This window comes from Sipha flava, unplaced genomic scaffold, assembly GCF_003268045.1.
Source record: "Sipha flava isolate LNK unplaced genomic scaffold, YSA_version1 198_pilon_pilon, whole genome shotgun sequence".
Lineage (NCBI taxonomy): Eukaryota > Metazoa > Arthropoda > Insecta > Hemiptera > Aphididae > Sipha > Sipha flava.
In genome coordinates, this window is record NW_020272778.1 from 162470 (window position 1) to 181359 (window position 18890).

General features: G+C 25.4%; 1 protein-coding gene across 2 annotated transcripts; it reads right to left on the reverse strand.

Moving 5' to 3' along the window:
• Positions 1 to 6064: 6064 nt before the first annotated feature.
• Positions 6065 to 18132, reverse strand: LOC112681897 (GTP 3',8-cyclase, mitochondrial). 2 transcript variants are annotated; one of them, XM_025552236.1, is made up of 8 exons: positions 17982 to 18132; positions 16121 to 16211; positions 15517 to 15684; positions 12063 to 12295; positions 11383 to 11607; positions 11113 to 11258; positions 10757 to 10842; positions 6065 to 6770 (listed from the first exon to the last, which is right to left on the reverse strand). In XM_025552236.1, exons 1-8 carry the CDS (start codon positions 18057 to 18059, stop codon positions 6142 to 6144), a joined length of 1656 nt encoding a protein of 551 aa, XP_025408021.1. In that variant the 5' UTR covers positions 18060 to 18132; the 3' UTR covers positions 6065 to 6141. The 2 variants fall into 2 exon arrangements, with proteins under 2 accessions (XP_025408021.1, XP_025408022.1); XM_025552237.1 differs by lacking the exon at positions 6065 to 6770 and adding an exon at positions 7455 to 7698.
• Positions 18133 to 18890: the final 758 nt, after the last annotated feature.

Below are 18890 nucleotides of genomic sequence, written 5' to 3' on the forward strand. Positions count from 1 at the left end.
ATTATTCAACTAGTATATATATATATATATATATATATATATATACGTATGTATATATGTATGTATGTATGTATATATAACCAGAAAAAAAAGTATCAGATTATAAAATCAAAAATTAAGCAAGTAAATAGAAGTCAAATACTTAACCACTATAAAATATTTTATTTTTATTTTTTTCAAAATTTGTTTTAGGTACTTAGATTTATTTTTTTATGTTTGTATAAAATATATACTATATACATACATACATACATAGCATAAACATTTTAATAAGCATTCTGCTTTAATTTTCATATTAATTAATAGTGAATTAAATTAAATGATCAATATTAATTCAGCAATCACAATACTAACAATTTAAAATATTTATATGTATTTGTATACATTATCAGTTAGCTTAAATAACTAGACTAGATACCTGCATTTTCACCACTTGAAGTACTACCTCTTGGTGTTCCTATGTGGCAAATGTATTGCTAATTAAACAAAAAAAAAAAACCCTGCAGATGACCGATAGTTAATTTTTAAAAACATAAAAATAAGAAATAATAGTTGTTAAAAAAAAAAGAAAAAAATGCTGCTTGTAAAAATTTTGAATATCCATAATAAAAACAATGCAATTTTTATATTGATAACAAAAATTATAATAAGTTTCTTTCAAATAGATATATCGATTGATGAAAAATAATCTAATACATTTGATTATTTATTAAAAGTAATAATAAATTATTTAAAATTCTTTATTAAAATTTTTTGTGGTTTTAAACAATTCCATACTTCTAAACTCTAAATGATAACATTTTTTTCAATGAAAACCTCATTAAATATACTATACCCTAAACATATATAGTACAAACATTGGAAACACATTATGAACGTGTAAAAAAAAAAAATCAAAAAAATATAAGATATTAAATTGAATGCAAAAATGTAACTATAAACATATATTTGTAGTAGTCATCCATTCAATATAAAAAAATTCTCTTCTACTTTCTAATAATTATTTATTAAAATATTACTTATGTTATATAATTGAAACATTTTTATTGTGATACATTGCATTAACGCTCCTTGATTATTGCTAATAACATGATTTTAGTTGATGAAACTTGTTTTTTGGTACATTCTTGTGCCAATCATTGAGTTTCCTTTTCTTCTACTTGTTTATTTGATAAAATACTACTTTAGTCTCACTTGACATTCATGATGTGATGCTATATATGAATGGTTATAATTATTGACTTATCCATCTACAGCCAATTTAATAGTTGACTGTAGTGTGCTTTTTGTACGGATCCTCTTTTTCATTTGTTATTATTAACATATACGGTGTATCAACACCACATCAATATAGAATTAGAATAAAATAATAATATATTTTAAAACATATTTTTGGTACTCATTCGGTCGGTATAAAAGAAATCCTCGTCCACTTTCTAATCACTATTTATCAAAATATTGCAAGTGTAATATAAATGCAAAGTTGTTAATTGTAGTTCCTTATATTTACACTATTTGATGATTGGTTACTACATAGTTTTACTATTTGAAAGTATTTCCCGCATTTACAAGTGCCAACCATTTAATTTAATTTTCTCTTCCTACATGTTTATTTGATAAACTACTACTTCAGTGTCACTTGACATTAAGATATGATACTATATATGAACAATTTAAACAATTAGAATTTGTCAACTTATCCATTTACAGACAATCAAGTAGTTGGTTTAAGATTTATTTTTTATGCTAATCATGTATTATATTTTTTATCTTAAACATATATACAAACCTATCCATTTTTTAGTTTATATTTTGTATTTCATTGTAATAATCTTAGTATATTATTTTTTTAGTTAGAAAAAAAAAACTAATATGTCATCTTAATTTGTATTAAAATGAGTTCAGTTTTATAAATTTATATCAAAATAATATTTTTATGAACATCGGCATTTTAACATTTAACTTTTATTTGGGATATATATCTATTTTATTTAAAAACACTGATTTGAATATTTATGAAATAGTCCTAGCAACTTAATTATAAATTTATAAGTATATTCTGTATTTTATTGTTAGTACACCATAAACATATTTTATAAGATATAAAACAGTGAATAAACTATGATGGTTGTTTATTTTGGTTGATTTGGACATTTGAATAGATAATGTTGTTTATAGTTTTTTGATAGATAATACATTTATTTTTTTTTATAAATTAAAAAATTATAAGCTTAAATATTTCCATTGGTTTTTAATTATTTATATTATACAGCATGATAAACATATTTAGGTAATGTAGGTTGATAGGTATAATTAAAAAACTATTCTTCTAAAAAAATTATAAATTTACTCTATATTCTAAGTTAAATTTTTACTTTTCTCTAAAAATTGTTTTTGTATAAATGTATTTTGATTTGTCTAAAGTACAGAAATATAATATATGCTTGTTAAATTTATTTAAAAATATTAAATTACCTAATATATTATGCTACAAAAAATGTCAAATAAATTATACACTTTGAAATACGCGTATATATTTTGCTTATACAAAATTTGAATATGCTGATATGTTTATTCAATGCTTTGTTTAGTTTTTTTCATTTTTATTGAAAATTATACAATTATTAATATTTAAAAACAATGTGTAAAATGTGATAAAAATATTTAATCAATTAATTAGACTACTTAAATACTTGATGACCTTTATATCTTTTTTAAGCAATATTGGCTTTAAGAAAAAATAAAAAATCGTCATTGTTTATAAACTTTATTCATTTTTTACTACATTCTGAATCCAAAACTAATGTTGTGTGCACAGTCGATTATATTTAATTATATACTAGGCTTTTAAATTTTATCCAAATATAATTTAGCAAATAAATGTTATTTGTTTATTTAATCAACACTTAATGAAATATAATAACTATATATATCATATAACTAGATCTCTATAGACATATTTTAAGAATTACAAATAAACAATTTTACTATTAGACTATGAACATATTATTATATTTTTATATGACTCAATATCGCTTAGTGGATTAATATATTTTATATTTTTTAATTCAATATTAGATATATTTATAATATTACATTCACATAAGGTACACTATTATTATGTGGTTTAGTTTCTATAATATATATCTTAAAAAAATATTAGTTCAAATTATGTAATCTAGTACAAATATTTTATTTAGCTGCTAATATTATGTGAAATATTTAAATAAGAAAAAAACTAATATTGTATTTTGTTTTCATCATGATAGCTTATAATTTTTATACACTTAATTCATGCTCATCATAATCACTATAATATAAGCAATTTAAGTACATATATAAATGAGTTGATAATATTTTACTTTATTCAATATATCAATATTTATATAATCATAGTAATAATCAATGCATTTCTGTATTATTTATTGCTTTGATGTGCTATTAAAATCATAAATATTTTATATAAGATTAAATACCCCTATTTAAATAATGTGTTCATAGTGTTTTAGTACATGTATTAATTAAACATAATTATTTTATCCAAACCAAAAATTAATTAAATTAGGAGCAAAATATACTAATAATTTAGGATTTATAATTATTATTTTGTTATTTTTTTACTAATTCATTAGTACTTCATTACCTAAAAATAATGTAAAATATTTATATAATAATATTTTACTATATTCTTAACTTACTTTCATTTATTAATATTGACAAAAACAGAATTGTTCATTTTATTTGGAGTAAATATGAAAATGAAACGCACAATTATCTTATATATTAATAACATTTGTCAATTTCATATATTAATTGATGTCTGCAAATGTGTCAATTATTATATTTTATATTAATTATATGGGATGCCTATTATTTATACTTATATTTACTCTTAATTTTTTATTAAAATTTCAAAGTATTATGCATTAAAGTAATTGAAAATATTTTATTAATAATAACACAAATAATGTCAACATTTTAATGATTTGAAAAACATTATTAAAAATGTTTTCCTATTAAACTTCAATAAATATTAAAATAATTTATGTGGCTATTCCAGAAGAGCTTTTAACTTTGCGAAAATTGAATTGTTTATTTTTATTTATTTATTTATTTATTTTTAATTAAACTTTTACCTAAACATAGTATTTACTACACAATCGAAATATAATCCATCTGGGGGCCAATCATTGAATTAAATTAATTTTTTTTTTTGTATCTATCCCAAAGATAATGTTTTCATTATTTCTGTCAACTAATTTATTTTGAAAATACAGAATAATTACATTTTGGATTAAATTTTTTTTTTTAATTAATTTTTGAGAAGTCATTTGAAACAAATGTATTCAAAAAATAACCGATGATTTTAATTATTATTATTCAATTATTTTATTCTTCATAAATGATAGATAAGAAAGAAAATTAAAGTGGGAAAACGAATTAATTTTTTAATTTTTATTATTATAAAACAACATTTCATGAATTCTTAGATTATTGCTCAACATCAATAAAATATATAGGTTTCCAAAAACATTGTTTCACAAAAATGTTTACTTTTAGTAGATAAATGTTTTTTTTTTAATACATTTTTAAAACATTTTCAATAAGGTTTTGTTATTTGTTACTAAATTTTATTTAAAATTTTGTATATCAATTATATTTTGAAAAACAGTACATTTTATATATTTTACCATAAATTAAATTCTTAACTAAAAATTTCAAAATGAATTTGATTGAAGTTAAAACTAGGTTCACGAACTTAACAGATCAAGCACATAAATTTGTCTAACCTAATTCAAACATTATCATTCTCATTTGCTCACACAAACTATATGATTTTTTTTAATGAATTGTTCTATTTCAGTATCAATAACATTTAATACCAGAAACAAATTAAGTTTTTAATCTTGATATTATGTTTAAAACTATGATTGTAAATTTTTAACTCATTTGTTCTTTCATCTGTTTTTTAGTTGAACAGGTTGTAATAATCATCCATATTTAAGCTTAAGTATTTTATTTTATAATAATAACTGTTAACTCATTGTTGAAGTTGCCGATTGTTTTAATAACATAAGTTTATATATATGTATCATTACATTACACAATCATTATATTGTATTTTCTATTATATAATCTATAATTTAACTGTTGATATTATTTACTATTATTATTAATTATTGTATATATTATTACTTATTTAAGAATATAATTTTAAGTCTTATTTTAATGATATATAGAAAGTAGTGCGGAGAATGTTATATATAGGTTAGGTATATTGAATCATATACTATGTATATTTATTACTAACTGGTCTGAAATTTTCGATAATAATAATATAAAAACGAATATATAATATTATGTAAAACTGATAGTTACCATTTTGAAACAACATATATCCATTATACGTAGATTTAATATGTAAAATAAACCTATGTTAGGCACGTATGTGATACACAATTATATATTTATAACTTATATAGATAATATAGGTACATAATATTATATTAAATGTAATAAATTGTATGGAAATAAACAACATATTAATATATATATATAACATTTTATGAACCAAATATTCTGTCGTTAATAATAACGATTAAATTATTAAGCAATTATTTTTGATCCATATTGTGGTACTACAATGTGCTTTTTCAAAGGCGAAAAAATCTTTAAACGCCTGTGAGTTTAGAATTATATATTATTTATTACAACACATAATTTGATATGAGTTGATACTAGAAATGGTAATATTTTTTTTAAAATTAACTACTATACTACAAAAATGTTAAATGCCACCCTTGGTGTGGTGGGCCTATGTCGCCTACCCTTTGAGCCGCATCTGGGTACATTTTTGATAAATTTAAGCCCTTAAAAGACCGATGAGAGCTATATTGTACCAATATTTGTGTTGTACTAAACATCTGAGAAGCTATACATTAGTTTGGAAGAACAGTTTTGGTTTAAAATACGTGGTAAGTATAGTAATTTATAGCATTATCTATTGTTGATTTATTAGACTCCTCATTTTTCTTATTCTTAAATATTAAAACTACTACAATCGTTCGGGTGAATTATTTTTTATTTCATAATATTATAGTTTTCAAAGGTTTGAAACAATTCATAATCCTTCTCAATAAATTATAGGTCGTCGTCGTCGTGGCAGCGAGCGTAATCATTTTTGCCGCCAGTCTTGGACTGGAGCTTGATATGTTCGACGACTATGTCACGGCTGACGGCCTTGCACATGTCGTACACCGTAAGCGCGGCCACCGCGCAAGCCGTCATGCATTCCATTTCGACGCCCGTTCGATCCGTGCTGACGGCCGTGGCCGTTATGAGAACCGCACGACGGCCCACGTCTAACCGCGCGTCCACCGTGACCACGTCCAGCCGGATCTGGTGGCACAGTGGTATCAGCTGCCACGTCATTTTGGCCGCGCACACGCCTGCCAGCCGGGCCATGGACAGCACGTCACCCTTCTTGCACGCGTCCTCGGCGATTAGTCTGGTCGTCGTCTCGTCCAGACGGACCCGGGCCACGGCCGTGGCCGTCCGCCGCGTCGCCCGTTTACCCGATACGTCTACCATGCGCGCGTCGCCCGTCCGGCCATCTACGTGGGTCAAACGCGAGGCGCGGCCACCGTCGTCGCCCGAGGACTCATGCCAGCCGGTCATTACATCACTACTAATGTTTCCGCACCGTTTCTGTATCGCTCCTCGTTTCGCCTTGACCATCGCCCTCGGCCTAACCGCCCGTTTAACCATTGCTGAAACACGCAAAACGTCAATTATACCGTTATTTGTTTTCGCTTCGTTTCCCTTCGTGCCGTACTGCATGCCGTACCTGATGGCGCAAAAGTAGGCTGTATCGGGCAGAGGTAACAGGAAGGATGCGTCCTAGGAACGGGATTTAAAAAGAACCGTCTATACAATCCTTCCTAATCTAATCGCGTGATCGGACCTATGTTTACTACGTGAATCCTTGAAAGTGGTCGCCAAATTTCAGGTCTCCCTTCTAATCTAGGTATATTGGTGCCGGAATAATTATTTGTAAAATATTAGCATACTGTGTTCGGCAATGCTTAAAATGATCAATGATAGACAAAATATTTTTACGTTGAGAATAAGCCCGAATATTTTTCTTTACTATAAATCAAGTCATGTTTGTGACGCAAACTGACATCGCGTCTTGAACTCTAGTTGGTTGTCGAAAGGCCGTAACTTGACACTACCTAAATTAAGATATGAGTATATCACAATTCGAAAAAAAATATATATATTAAATCCATTTTTTCGTCAAAGCTTCAGAACCGCGAGACCATTGTTTCTGATGCGTATATTGTTAATTTTGTTAATCGTTTTGAATAATCTATTTATGTTGAAGTCACAAGACATTTTTAAGTTTCGTAATCCTTGCAAATTTAAAAAAAAATAATACTCTAAGCTATAACTTTTGATAATGAATATACACAATTTAATATAAATATTTGCAAACAAAATAAATATAAAATTCGTATATGAGGGTTCTTTACAATACATGTCTGTAAACCGTGCTGATCAGCGTTTGTTTTTCTTCCAACCTAATATTTTCCATTGTACCTATAATAAGTAATATTTTTCATGCGTCGTCGGACTTTACTTATCCGCCGATTAATATCATTGGACGATTTGGCATATGAGGAAGATTTTCCATTCCTAAAAACATGTGCGTGTTATTCATCATTGTAATTAAATATAGTTAAATATTTCCTAGGATAAGTAGTGGTTTGATCCATTTTCAACATAAATTTAATGAGCTTATGAGTGGGTATTTACGTAAACAATTTTTTTCCGTTTAAATTTCAATTAAATAATATTATGAAATAAACATTTTTTGATTAAAAATTACTTTTTTATTGGGTCCATTGAACTTTCAAATTTTGACATCGATATTATAAATTAAAGAACAACTGATACAAGTGTAAAAAAATATTTAAATTTCACAACAATTATACAACGGATCTCAATCATATTACATATTACATAATCATTTGATATACTGATTGATAATTTCTTCCTATCTGTTTACCTTCAAATTGTCTGAATAATACGAATGCCAAACCCTGATCATATTATGATTGTACTTAATATCAATTATATTATTTTAAACGGCTTAAACATTTAAAACTAGTTATAGTTAAAAGATGACTATTACTAAAATTATTATTATTACTGTTAGACTAATACTACTAAACGAAATATTTACTCTCCAGTTACAACCAAACGTGGGTCTAAAGGGGAAGGGGGCGAAGGGAACGCGGGTCCCCTTCAAAATTTCTAAAAATAGGTTTGTGTTATGTATAATATAATATATTGGGTTTTTGGTTATTTTTCGAAATTCATTATATCTACTAACTAGAGTAACCAGATGCTATAGTATTATTTTATAGTACCTTATAGTAGAGTAACTAACCTAACCTATTATAAAATTACGAAAAATAAAATATTATAAATTTATATTTGTGTAGTGACTAGTGTGTAAGTGTGTTACTACGCCCCCTTAGTAAAACATTTCTGGATCCGCCCCTGGTTACAAATACCTATGGCTAAGAATATCGGTATCGCCCAAAGATATGATGTTTAAATTATCGATGTAATAAACAATTATCATCGATCACAATCAATTTCGTAATTTTATTATAGAAAAAAATGGATAATACTTAATATATTTTTGGAAAAAAAAAAAAAAACCGAAAAAATATCCGAAAATGGCTGTATATGATGGTTATACAGGAGTACGATACAGTATCCACAGAATGGAAGCGATACACGCTATATGCAAAAGTCGGTCGTCGGTAAGCCGGAGTCTGGCTGAAATATAAGCTTATCACGTGCGTTGAAAGGCCAACTTTAGGCGACCCAAAGTCAGGGTGTTCAAACAATATATTTAATACACATAACTAATCTGATATATCGTTGAAATCCCTACCTATGGCCAGTGGCATGTCAAGCATATTTCAAACCCTAAGTAAAGTATTTAAATAATGATTCTTCTCCTCCCCCTTCCCTTACTAAATAACAGTGGTGGCTCGTGATGTTCAAAGTGGGTGGTGTGCAAAAAATAAATCACAAAAGTTTAATTACAAATAAATTAGATTCAAAATTCCATTATCATGATATTTATTGGATTTTTACATATTTTTAAAACATGTATTATGAATTATAATATTACATATTTGTCATAATTTATTGTATCTATATATTGTTACAATAAGCAACAGTGTCATAATTAATTATAGAAAGTAGTTACACAAAAAAATTAAATATTTTTATATATAAAGTCAATTCTTCTCTCCTTGGAATTGGCAAATTGTTCTATGACTTTATTATTGAAATCAGTTATATTCATTACAAAGTTTCTTTCGGTGGATAGCATTGCTAACGTCGATAATATGTCTTGATGCATTGTATTACGTAAAAATGTTTTGATTCTTTTTTATGTAGAAAAACACCTTTCTGATTCCGCTGTAGACATTGATATTGTAATAATAATTTTTAACAGCTTCATGCTTACACCTAATGTACCAATAAGGTTTTCAGATTGTATAAATGATAATAATGAAACAGCTCCACTCATGGATCTAAATTCAGTTCTGCTATAGATTAATTGTAACTCGGTTTTTAGTTTTTTAGTGTCAAAATATTGATATAAATTTATAGTTTCATTAAAATAATCTTCCGGAAAATGCTTATGATATTTTTCAAAATTATCCGCCAAAAATAAATTTGAAGCAACCAGATGACCAATAAAATCAAATCTTTGTTTTATTTGAGATATAATATTATCATACATTTCAATTGCTTCTCGTTTTATTTCGCCTTCTCTGTATTTTCTTTTATCACCACTTTGTTCAAAATTATCTTCACATAACGTTTCCATTTGGTTTCTTATTTTGGAAATCTCTTTAGTAAAATTTTCAATATTATTTTTCACAGTTGTTGAATCAGTTTCTCTTTTTTATAATTGACTATACAATATATCAACACGAGGCATATTATGAAAAATTGTACGCCAAGAAATAAATGTATTATCAAGTAATGTTTTTTTAGTCTCGATGCCTGTTCAATAGTAGATATATGTTTAATGGATTCATCACTTATTATTTTTTCCATGCAATTAATTAATTCTTCCCTATACTCGAATACAGTATTTACTGTTCTAGAATGAAAATTTCATATTTTTTCATTTATATATTTCATTTGTATTTTTCTGTGTTAATAAAAATAATTTTGGCACGGCTAAAATTTTTATTTTTAATTATGTCATAGATTGGCACGTTGAAAAAAATCCTATTTTCCATCCCTGATCTATGGTAATCTATGTGGTGTGCACACACCTGAACACCTAGGCACGAGCCACCACTGCTAAATAATACATTTGTATATAATTATTCGATTGTACTACCTATAGAATCTTCTTTAATTCCTTTCAAATACCTAATTTATCTATTATATGTGCATATTCAATTATTTTTCAATGCATGAAATTAGCCAATTAATTTAATTATTTAAATAAAATATGTTTATAAATACATGAGCCAAGGGACACTCAGCTCCTTGATAGATTTCTAGGGCTAAGCCATTTCATTAGGCAAACGTCGTTCACCACGCCACTGCCTATGGCACCTACAGACTGTTTTGTATAATATACCTACGAGCATTTATAAAATACTCATATCCTATACATTATTGACGATTGCAATATTTTAATTACCTGCGTGTTTCCGTTTCTTGTTTTGCACCGCATTCGATATGATACTCAATAGTTCTTCGTTAGACGCTCCTTGTCTGAGCGGATCCCTAAACCCATTCAAACAAGTTCATATTATTATAAGTAACGTTTGAATTATATTTGAAAATATAATTTAATAAATCAATTCCAATAAATTTGTAAAAACTATTTATCGATTTTTCTGATAGAATAATTCTGCGCTGTTTTTCATTTTACCTTGACAGAAGGTAAAACTTAACAAAAAGTTGAAAAACTATTAAAAAAAGAAAAATATTGCCGTATAATAATGTTCTATCAATTCAGGCTAAATAAAGATTTTTATTACGTTAAAAATGTACCTCAAATGTATTTCTTTATTTTCAAACAAGCAGGTCTTTAGATTTCCATCAGCCATTAATCTGAGCCTGTTACAGCCATCGCAGTAGTCGTCCGTCATCGACGATATAAAACCAACGCGACCCATAAATCCTGGCACTCGGTACATCTGTACAGACAGAACATACACGTTTTAGACGTAAACCATGGTTTTGTAATCTTTCGGCTAACTATTGGCCTTCGTAAACTCAATGGTATGAGAATTATTATATTATAAATCACCCTTTCTATACCTTTGAAGTTGAATTTGGATTGTTATCGCATGGTCCGAAGTTTGAATACGATTTCATAATCTCTTGGACAGCTTCTTTGTAAGGTACCATTCGGTTTTCTTTCCAGTCGTTCATCGAGAACGGCATGAACTCGATAAACCTATAATCGATTGCCCTGTCTCTAGTCATTTCGATAAAATCACATAGTTCATCGAAATTTACTCCTCTCATTAGTACGCAGTTCACCTGTATAAGGGATATCGTATTATATACGCTCAATTTACGAACAATTATTGCAGTAATGCCGTCACAACACATTTACGTTGGTAATATAATTACAACAGCTTTCATAGAGATTAAATGTATTTTTAATAATAATAATTAGTCTTTAAAATAATGTAGAAAAAGTAGATAAGCACTTATAAAAAGAAAAAGAAAATAAACTGATACCAAGGATTTTATTGAATTCCGTAGAAAAAATATTTTGAGCCATATTTATTCCTAAAAACAATAATAATGATAGATTTTTAATTAGCGGTTGAATTTATCGTAATACATTTTTATTCGTATAAAAAAAAAAATTACAATTTGACAATGTTATTTTTTGATTGAAACCCCAAAAACAAAGATGAATATCACATTCATCTTTGACACTATGATTTAAATTACTTGATAAGTATTTATTTTTGGTAATAACTCACTTTAACAGGACTGAATCCTAATTGCAATGCTAAATCGATGCCTGCCAATACTCTTTTCAATAATCGTCCATCTCTTTTCGTGATGTTTCCATACGTATCTTGTCGCAACGTGTCTAAGCTAATATTTAGTGCATTTAAGCCGGCACGTTGAAGGTCCACCAACATTTTTGTTAATGTTAAGCCATTTGTAGTCATTGCTACCGTTTTGAGTTGCTTTATATCGCTAATAGATTCTAAAATATATACATGATTGAATTTTTATATTCTACCCGGTTACTACTTCTATAAAGTAGGGATGGGCAAAAAACATCAATTAATTGTTTTCGATTAATCGATTAAACATCGATGTTTATGATCGAAATGTTCGAACTTAAAAATCGATGTTAATGTTTTAGAAGTTCGAATTTTTTATTTGTATTATTTTAGTATGCAGTATACGTAAATGGTTTTACAGTATACGCTATACAATTATAAGTAGGGCTTGTAAGTTCATGCATTATAAAACGCATAATTAAGTATGCAATAATGCACTAACATTTGATCAAATATGTATTAAAAATCCTTAACTATCCACAAAAAAAAATGTTAAAGGATTTTTTAAAATAATAAGAATTATCCATTTATATTTTTTCTTCGATTACACTTTATTAAAATTATAATTAATGAACGCATTACGACGAAAATAGATAGATTGCAATGGACACGTCAATAACAGGTGAATGATTTTGGTGCGCAATAACATTGTTTTCGTGGTACTGCTTTTAACTCATAAAATTTAATGTCATTAAAAAATAAAAATATTGATAAAATTTAAACTTCGATGTTCTTAAACATCGATTGTTTTCCACCGATACATCAAACACATCGATATTTTAAAAACCGATGTATTGATACATCGAATATCGATGTTCAAACAATTTTTCCCATACCTACTATAAAGTAGGTATTCGTCTAATAAGAATAAATATTATACTTATGAGGAGTAGCTTTTGAATTAACATTATAGAAAAAACTGTGTTCAATGTTAATTAATGTAATTTAAATGTGAATTATGTTGTCTTCAAAATAACATTTTGAATATTATTCGTATTGTACAAAACTAAGTTATTATAAAAAGTGTCAACGCAAATCAAGTGAGAAATAATATGTTGTCCACTAATAGTATTAAAATAATTTATTATTATTTATAACTTTTTAAACTATATTAGGTACCATGAATCATCATAATATGATATTGATCATAATCATGGTCAATTTTTGTTAAAATAAACTACATTCGTAAAGGAGTTGATTAAAAATAATCTTAAACAGGTAATGGTAATTCATCATCAATTTGTGGAGAGGTATTTTTAATATTGAAACTATCATTTTTATTATTTTTTGCACTAAATTTGTTTCTTATCTCATAACAAATTTGCTATAAAGTATGAAGTACTCAGTTATTAGTATAGTAAAATTATTTAGTTGATAATTAATGCTATGTTTGACATTTTAATGCATTTTTTTTTTTTTAATATTTGGTTCAAATGATATATTTTTTCTCCAAAAATTATCAACATTTTAAGAGCACTGATTGATAAAAAAAAATGCATAAATAAAACAATATCTCAATAAGTCAATGAAAGAAGTAATAAATGAATTTTTTTGTTAACTAATAGGTTGTTAACTACTTCTCTATAAACAAACTTTGATTAGTATTTTAATGGCCTTTGGTTACAAATGTATGTTTTATTTGATTTACAGGAGCATTTTAAATTAAAAAGCAACAACTTTAAAATGTTCTTAATTGTTTATATAATCATAAATTGAGGTACTAATAACTATGTTTTAAAATTTATTTCAGTTATTGACACAGGATATCAATAACTGAACATTTTTACATAAAATTACATTTTAGTTATTGCCAATAATAATTTTTGTTTATCATAGACCAAAATAGGCAATTGTCTACCTATCTACCTACTTTAAATTTAAATTATTTTTCAGAAATTAATTTTGTGATCTCAGTAGTGATGAAACACTTTATTTTTCTAACTTGTGAAAAATTGGTGATTGTTAATTAAGTTATGGGTATTTAATTGTAACTTGACAATTATAATTTTTATTTTTATTGATATATTTAATTTGTTAATGATTTCTTTAAATTCCTATTTATCCTATATATCCTACATCCTATGTATATATCCTATTTTGTTATTTTTATAATCATAATTTTGTTAGGTATATATTCCTAGATAAGGAAATAATTAATTTTTTATTATTGATTTGATACTGACATTTGTTTTATAACTATAATTGGATTAACTCACATAAGATGTTTATATTTATTTTGTTATTTTTTTTATTAATCTTGAACAAATTATTTTCTTGGTTTTTTTTTTATATAAATTACTCGTAAAAGATTTTCATAGGGTTTCTTTTTATTATTATACTATTCAAATGTATACCAAGAACCTATCTATCTATTTAGTGCTGAAATTTGTTTCATTAACTATACGTTTTTTTGGGTTTATTTATAATAAAAATGTATGTTAAATACCAACAGTGTTTTATATTTTTTTATTTTTAACAGAAATATTTAAACACTATTTGCATAACTATTACTTAATTATTTTAAATGTGAAATTATTTTTTAAAATATTGTTACTTGTGTAGAGGAAATAAAAACATTAATTGGAACTGTTAAAAAGTCAGTTCAGTATTGTAATTACTAAACATATATCTATATTATTTTGGAGGTACTAATATCTTACTTACTTTAAAATATCTATTTTATTTATGATTCCATTTATAAAAATCATTGTATAGGTAGTATTATGAGGATATATGATATATTTTAAATATAATTATGCATTATTGTTCAAAGAACATGATTCAACGGTTTAACCTGTAGATATTTTCTGTTCATTTCTTAACAAAAATATGGTAAATAATTAAGATACTAACAATCTCTATAGAACTAAAACTTAATTTTTCATATAATTTTAGTGGATGCCACTGACTAATGATGAGAGTGCAAATAACATCATCAATGGTATCAATAATTAAATGTCTAGATATGATTGTAAAGAACTGTAAGTATAAAAAAACTTATAACTCTTATACTAATTTTGGTTATAAACTTAGAAATATAACATTTTAAATAAAGTCAAAGAAAATGTAATAATTCAACCATGGTTAAATACCACATATAGAAACAAAAAAGAGCGAAATTTCTTCAAGGAGCGAAAACAGTATATTTTACCCTACTACCATGGTATAATTCAAATAAAAAATAAACTTATAAAATAACGAGAATAGACTATTCAATTAGTAGAATAAACAATTATGGAATTAACTAATCGATTTTATACCAAATAAACAAATACATTATATAGTATTATTTTATTTTTTATTCAGAGCTGAGCTCGGCACTAATATTTAAATAAAGTTAATAACTTGTTATAGAACTCACCCACAATTTGAATAATATCCTTTTTTAATGTAGGTTCTCCTCCTGTGAGTCGAATTTTATTAACTCCTTGTTCAGCAAATAATGAAATCAACCGTATAATTTCATAATTTGTTAATATTTTTGATTGTTCTGAAAGCTGAACGCCTTTGAGAGGCATACAATATTCGCCTAACAAATAAATAATCTGTTATTATTAAATAATAAAAGAATATTTTTTATTTCGCTAATTGATTTTATATGTACACGTATATAAGTAAGTATTAAAAATTAATAATTTTTACATAATTGTTTTATAATATTACTATGAATTATTTCATTAAAAATATTTCAGTAATTATTCTGTTTCTTAACTTTGAGATAAAGTCATAATTAATTTTTATAACGATAAAAAATGCTACCTGTAAATTAAATTATTCATTTGTAGGTATACGAAACAAAAAAAACACAGGTATTTTTAAAAATTGGGAACTTTAAAGAATTTTCCATTTAAATACACATCTTTAAAGTAAATAATTAGTTTATTTCTTTTAATGACTTCATTTTCCATTTTTTTGCTGTAGTTTTTAAAAATGTTTTTTATGCGTACATTATAAAGTATACTTACATCTAAGATTACAACGTTCAGTCAATGAAATTCGAAGGTAATTATGTTTTCTTCCAAATGAGTCCGTTAAAACTTCATTTAAGGACGATTTCTAAAAACATATCTTCTAGGTTAAATAATTAAATAGGTAGGAATTATTTTATTTATGTATTATAAATTATATATATATATATAAATTTTATTTAAAAGTCATGATAAGTGTATCATTAAAAAATATTTTTATTTGCAGTATGATTATAATACGTTTTATAAAACTCAAAAGTCATAATTAATTAATATTCATAAGATTATCCAAATTAAATAATTTTTTAATTTCTTGACGTATTGAGTAAAAAAAAGTAGTAGAAATTTGTAGTAAGTAGTAAATAACAAATGTAAATAAACCTATTCGAATTGTATTTAAGTAATATAATTTATAAATACAGTAATAAAATAAACGACTGGAATTTTAAAGAATAAACAACTTCATTTTTCATCTTAACCTATTATATTCCGAAAGGCCTAATAAATAATTGATACACACATAATATATTTACCCAATAATGTTATTTAATTAAAAAAAAATAAAAATACTTGAAGTAAAAAAATAAATAAATAATTAAATAATTAACGAGTATCTTCTTGTTATTTTTTTTATGAAACAGAATATTTAATATAAAATACAATTGAATATTTAATTAATTGTAGGTTATTCATTAAATCTAATAATTTTGATTCTAAATATCTTTATCTTTAGTCTTTTATTATCTAAGTACCCTAAAACAAATATACGTACTATTACCTAATCAAATATTTTTGAGTGCCAAATACTTGATACGTTTTATTTGAATAACAATTCTTGCTAAATATCTAAACAGTAAATCATAATGGTATATTATATAATTTAAATATGTTAAAAGACAACTTTTAATCATCCAAATATAACAGTTTGTTACCAAACTAATATCAAAAACTTTTTTTTAAAGAGCGAATTTAGTATAGCGAATAATTTTTCAGTTTTACAGCTTAATTAATTAAACTAATTTAACATATATTAAAAAGGTGTTTTTTTTTTTATTATATATAATTATCCGCGGCTTCTATGGCCATTGGACATTACAATGTTTGAGATTTAATACATAATGAAAATAAACTTATTACGTATTACTAATTAATTTATAAAATAAACAAATAGATTGGTGCAGGTTGGTTACAGGAGGTTGATGAGGTGTGTATTTGTGAGGAATTGGCAGAGCTTGACGATATTGTCTGGTTTGGGGCTTAGTGTTTCAGTCAGGTGATAATATATCTGCTGCTTAATTCTCTCAGTATTGTATGCGTTATATTCGGTGATTATATGTTTGACTGTAAGAGGGACCCCACAGCATATGCAAATGTGGGGTCCTCTTTTTTCATTAAGTATGCGTGTGTAAGACGTGTGTGTCCGATTTTGAGGCAGTTAATAGCTGTTATATAATATATAATATATTTTACTGTTGGCTATTTGAATTAACTACTTACTCAGTATATGATAGCCAATATTGTTACCATCATAAAATACGAGGAAAAATTAAAAACCATTTTACTATCATTTAAATTATAAATACCTATTTATATTTTTCTCGTAAAACCAAGAGTTTGCTTCTTGTTGTCGAGTCCGACTTTAAATTGACAATAGCATTTATATTAATAATTAAATATTAATAATAATTAATATTATAATTTATTATTATTTAAGTAATAAGATTTAGCTAAAACGTACTAAATTACTAAACAATATGAGTCTAACTACATAATATATTTGAGAAGTATATATATATCAGTTTTAGGGAGATTGATTTTAAGGTTATAGTGTATAAAAATTAGTAAAAACGTAAAATACCTGTATGTTTTCCTTTTTCGAAATTGTTGAAATGGATTTGATGAACTGTTTGTTTTTGAAAATTAAACGTAACAACATTGTTTAAAATAAATTAATTTTTCCCGTCCAGAGAAAGTGAAGTTCTGTATTGTACTACACGACCGGTTACTAATAAAATATTTTAATACTGTTGTCTCACTTGATATATGATCCTCGATTTGCTTATCGCTCACTACATAAATAAGGCTTCTATTTCGATATATTTTGTATTAATTACTTTTTGTATCATACTTTCTTAAACTTGTTATCTTCTCATTAATATTATTTGCATTTAGGGTCGCGTTAACCAAGTGTACAAAGGTGTTCAAAAAACAAGGGTGGCCGAAAATTTAGTACTGCTTTATAAATCAAATCTCAGAAAAAATTATCATAATAATTATTTGTAATAATAATAATTAACTGTAAATAATATAAAACATGTTTTAAACAACAACTAAAAATAATTTTAAAAACATTTTTGAAGTTTAACAAAACCCTGAAAAGTGGTCAAGGTATAACATTTGTGAAAGAGCATATTCGTTTGTATAATATAGGTTAGGTTAAACACTATACATTTTCTGTAATGTATTTATTTATATTCATGGAATACAACAACAAAAATTTTACCCAACTCAATATTCCACAATAAGTTCATAACCATAAATCATTCTAATACCTTAATACTTTTTGCATATTATACGGTTTAGTTTATATTATTTTTAGATTTTCAATTCGTACAGCTTTTAATTGATATTTGTTTATATACGCAGTTGATATTTAATGCTATTTCATTTATTCTCAGTATTTTGTAATTAGTTATAAATTAGAAAATCTTGTCATTGTAAAATAAAATATAAAACAATTATAAAAACATAAATTTCATAAAAATAA

Bases quoted from the DNA above. Each gene is read 5' to 3' on its own strand.
- LOC112681897 (XM_025552236.1), bottom strand. From the start codon at position 18,059: ATGTTGTTACGTTTAATTTTCAAAAACAAACAGTTCATCAAATCCATT. The intron at 16,212-17,981 runs GTATTTTACGTT...ATATGTTTTTAG, and splicing joins CGAAAAAGGAAAACATACAG to AAATCGTCCTTAAATGAAGT. The intron at 10,843-11,112 runs GTACATTTTTAA...GAATGGGTTTAG, and splicing joins AATAAAGAAATACATTTGAG to GGATCCGCTCAGACAAGGAG.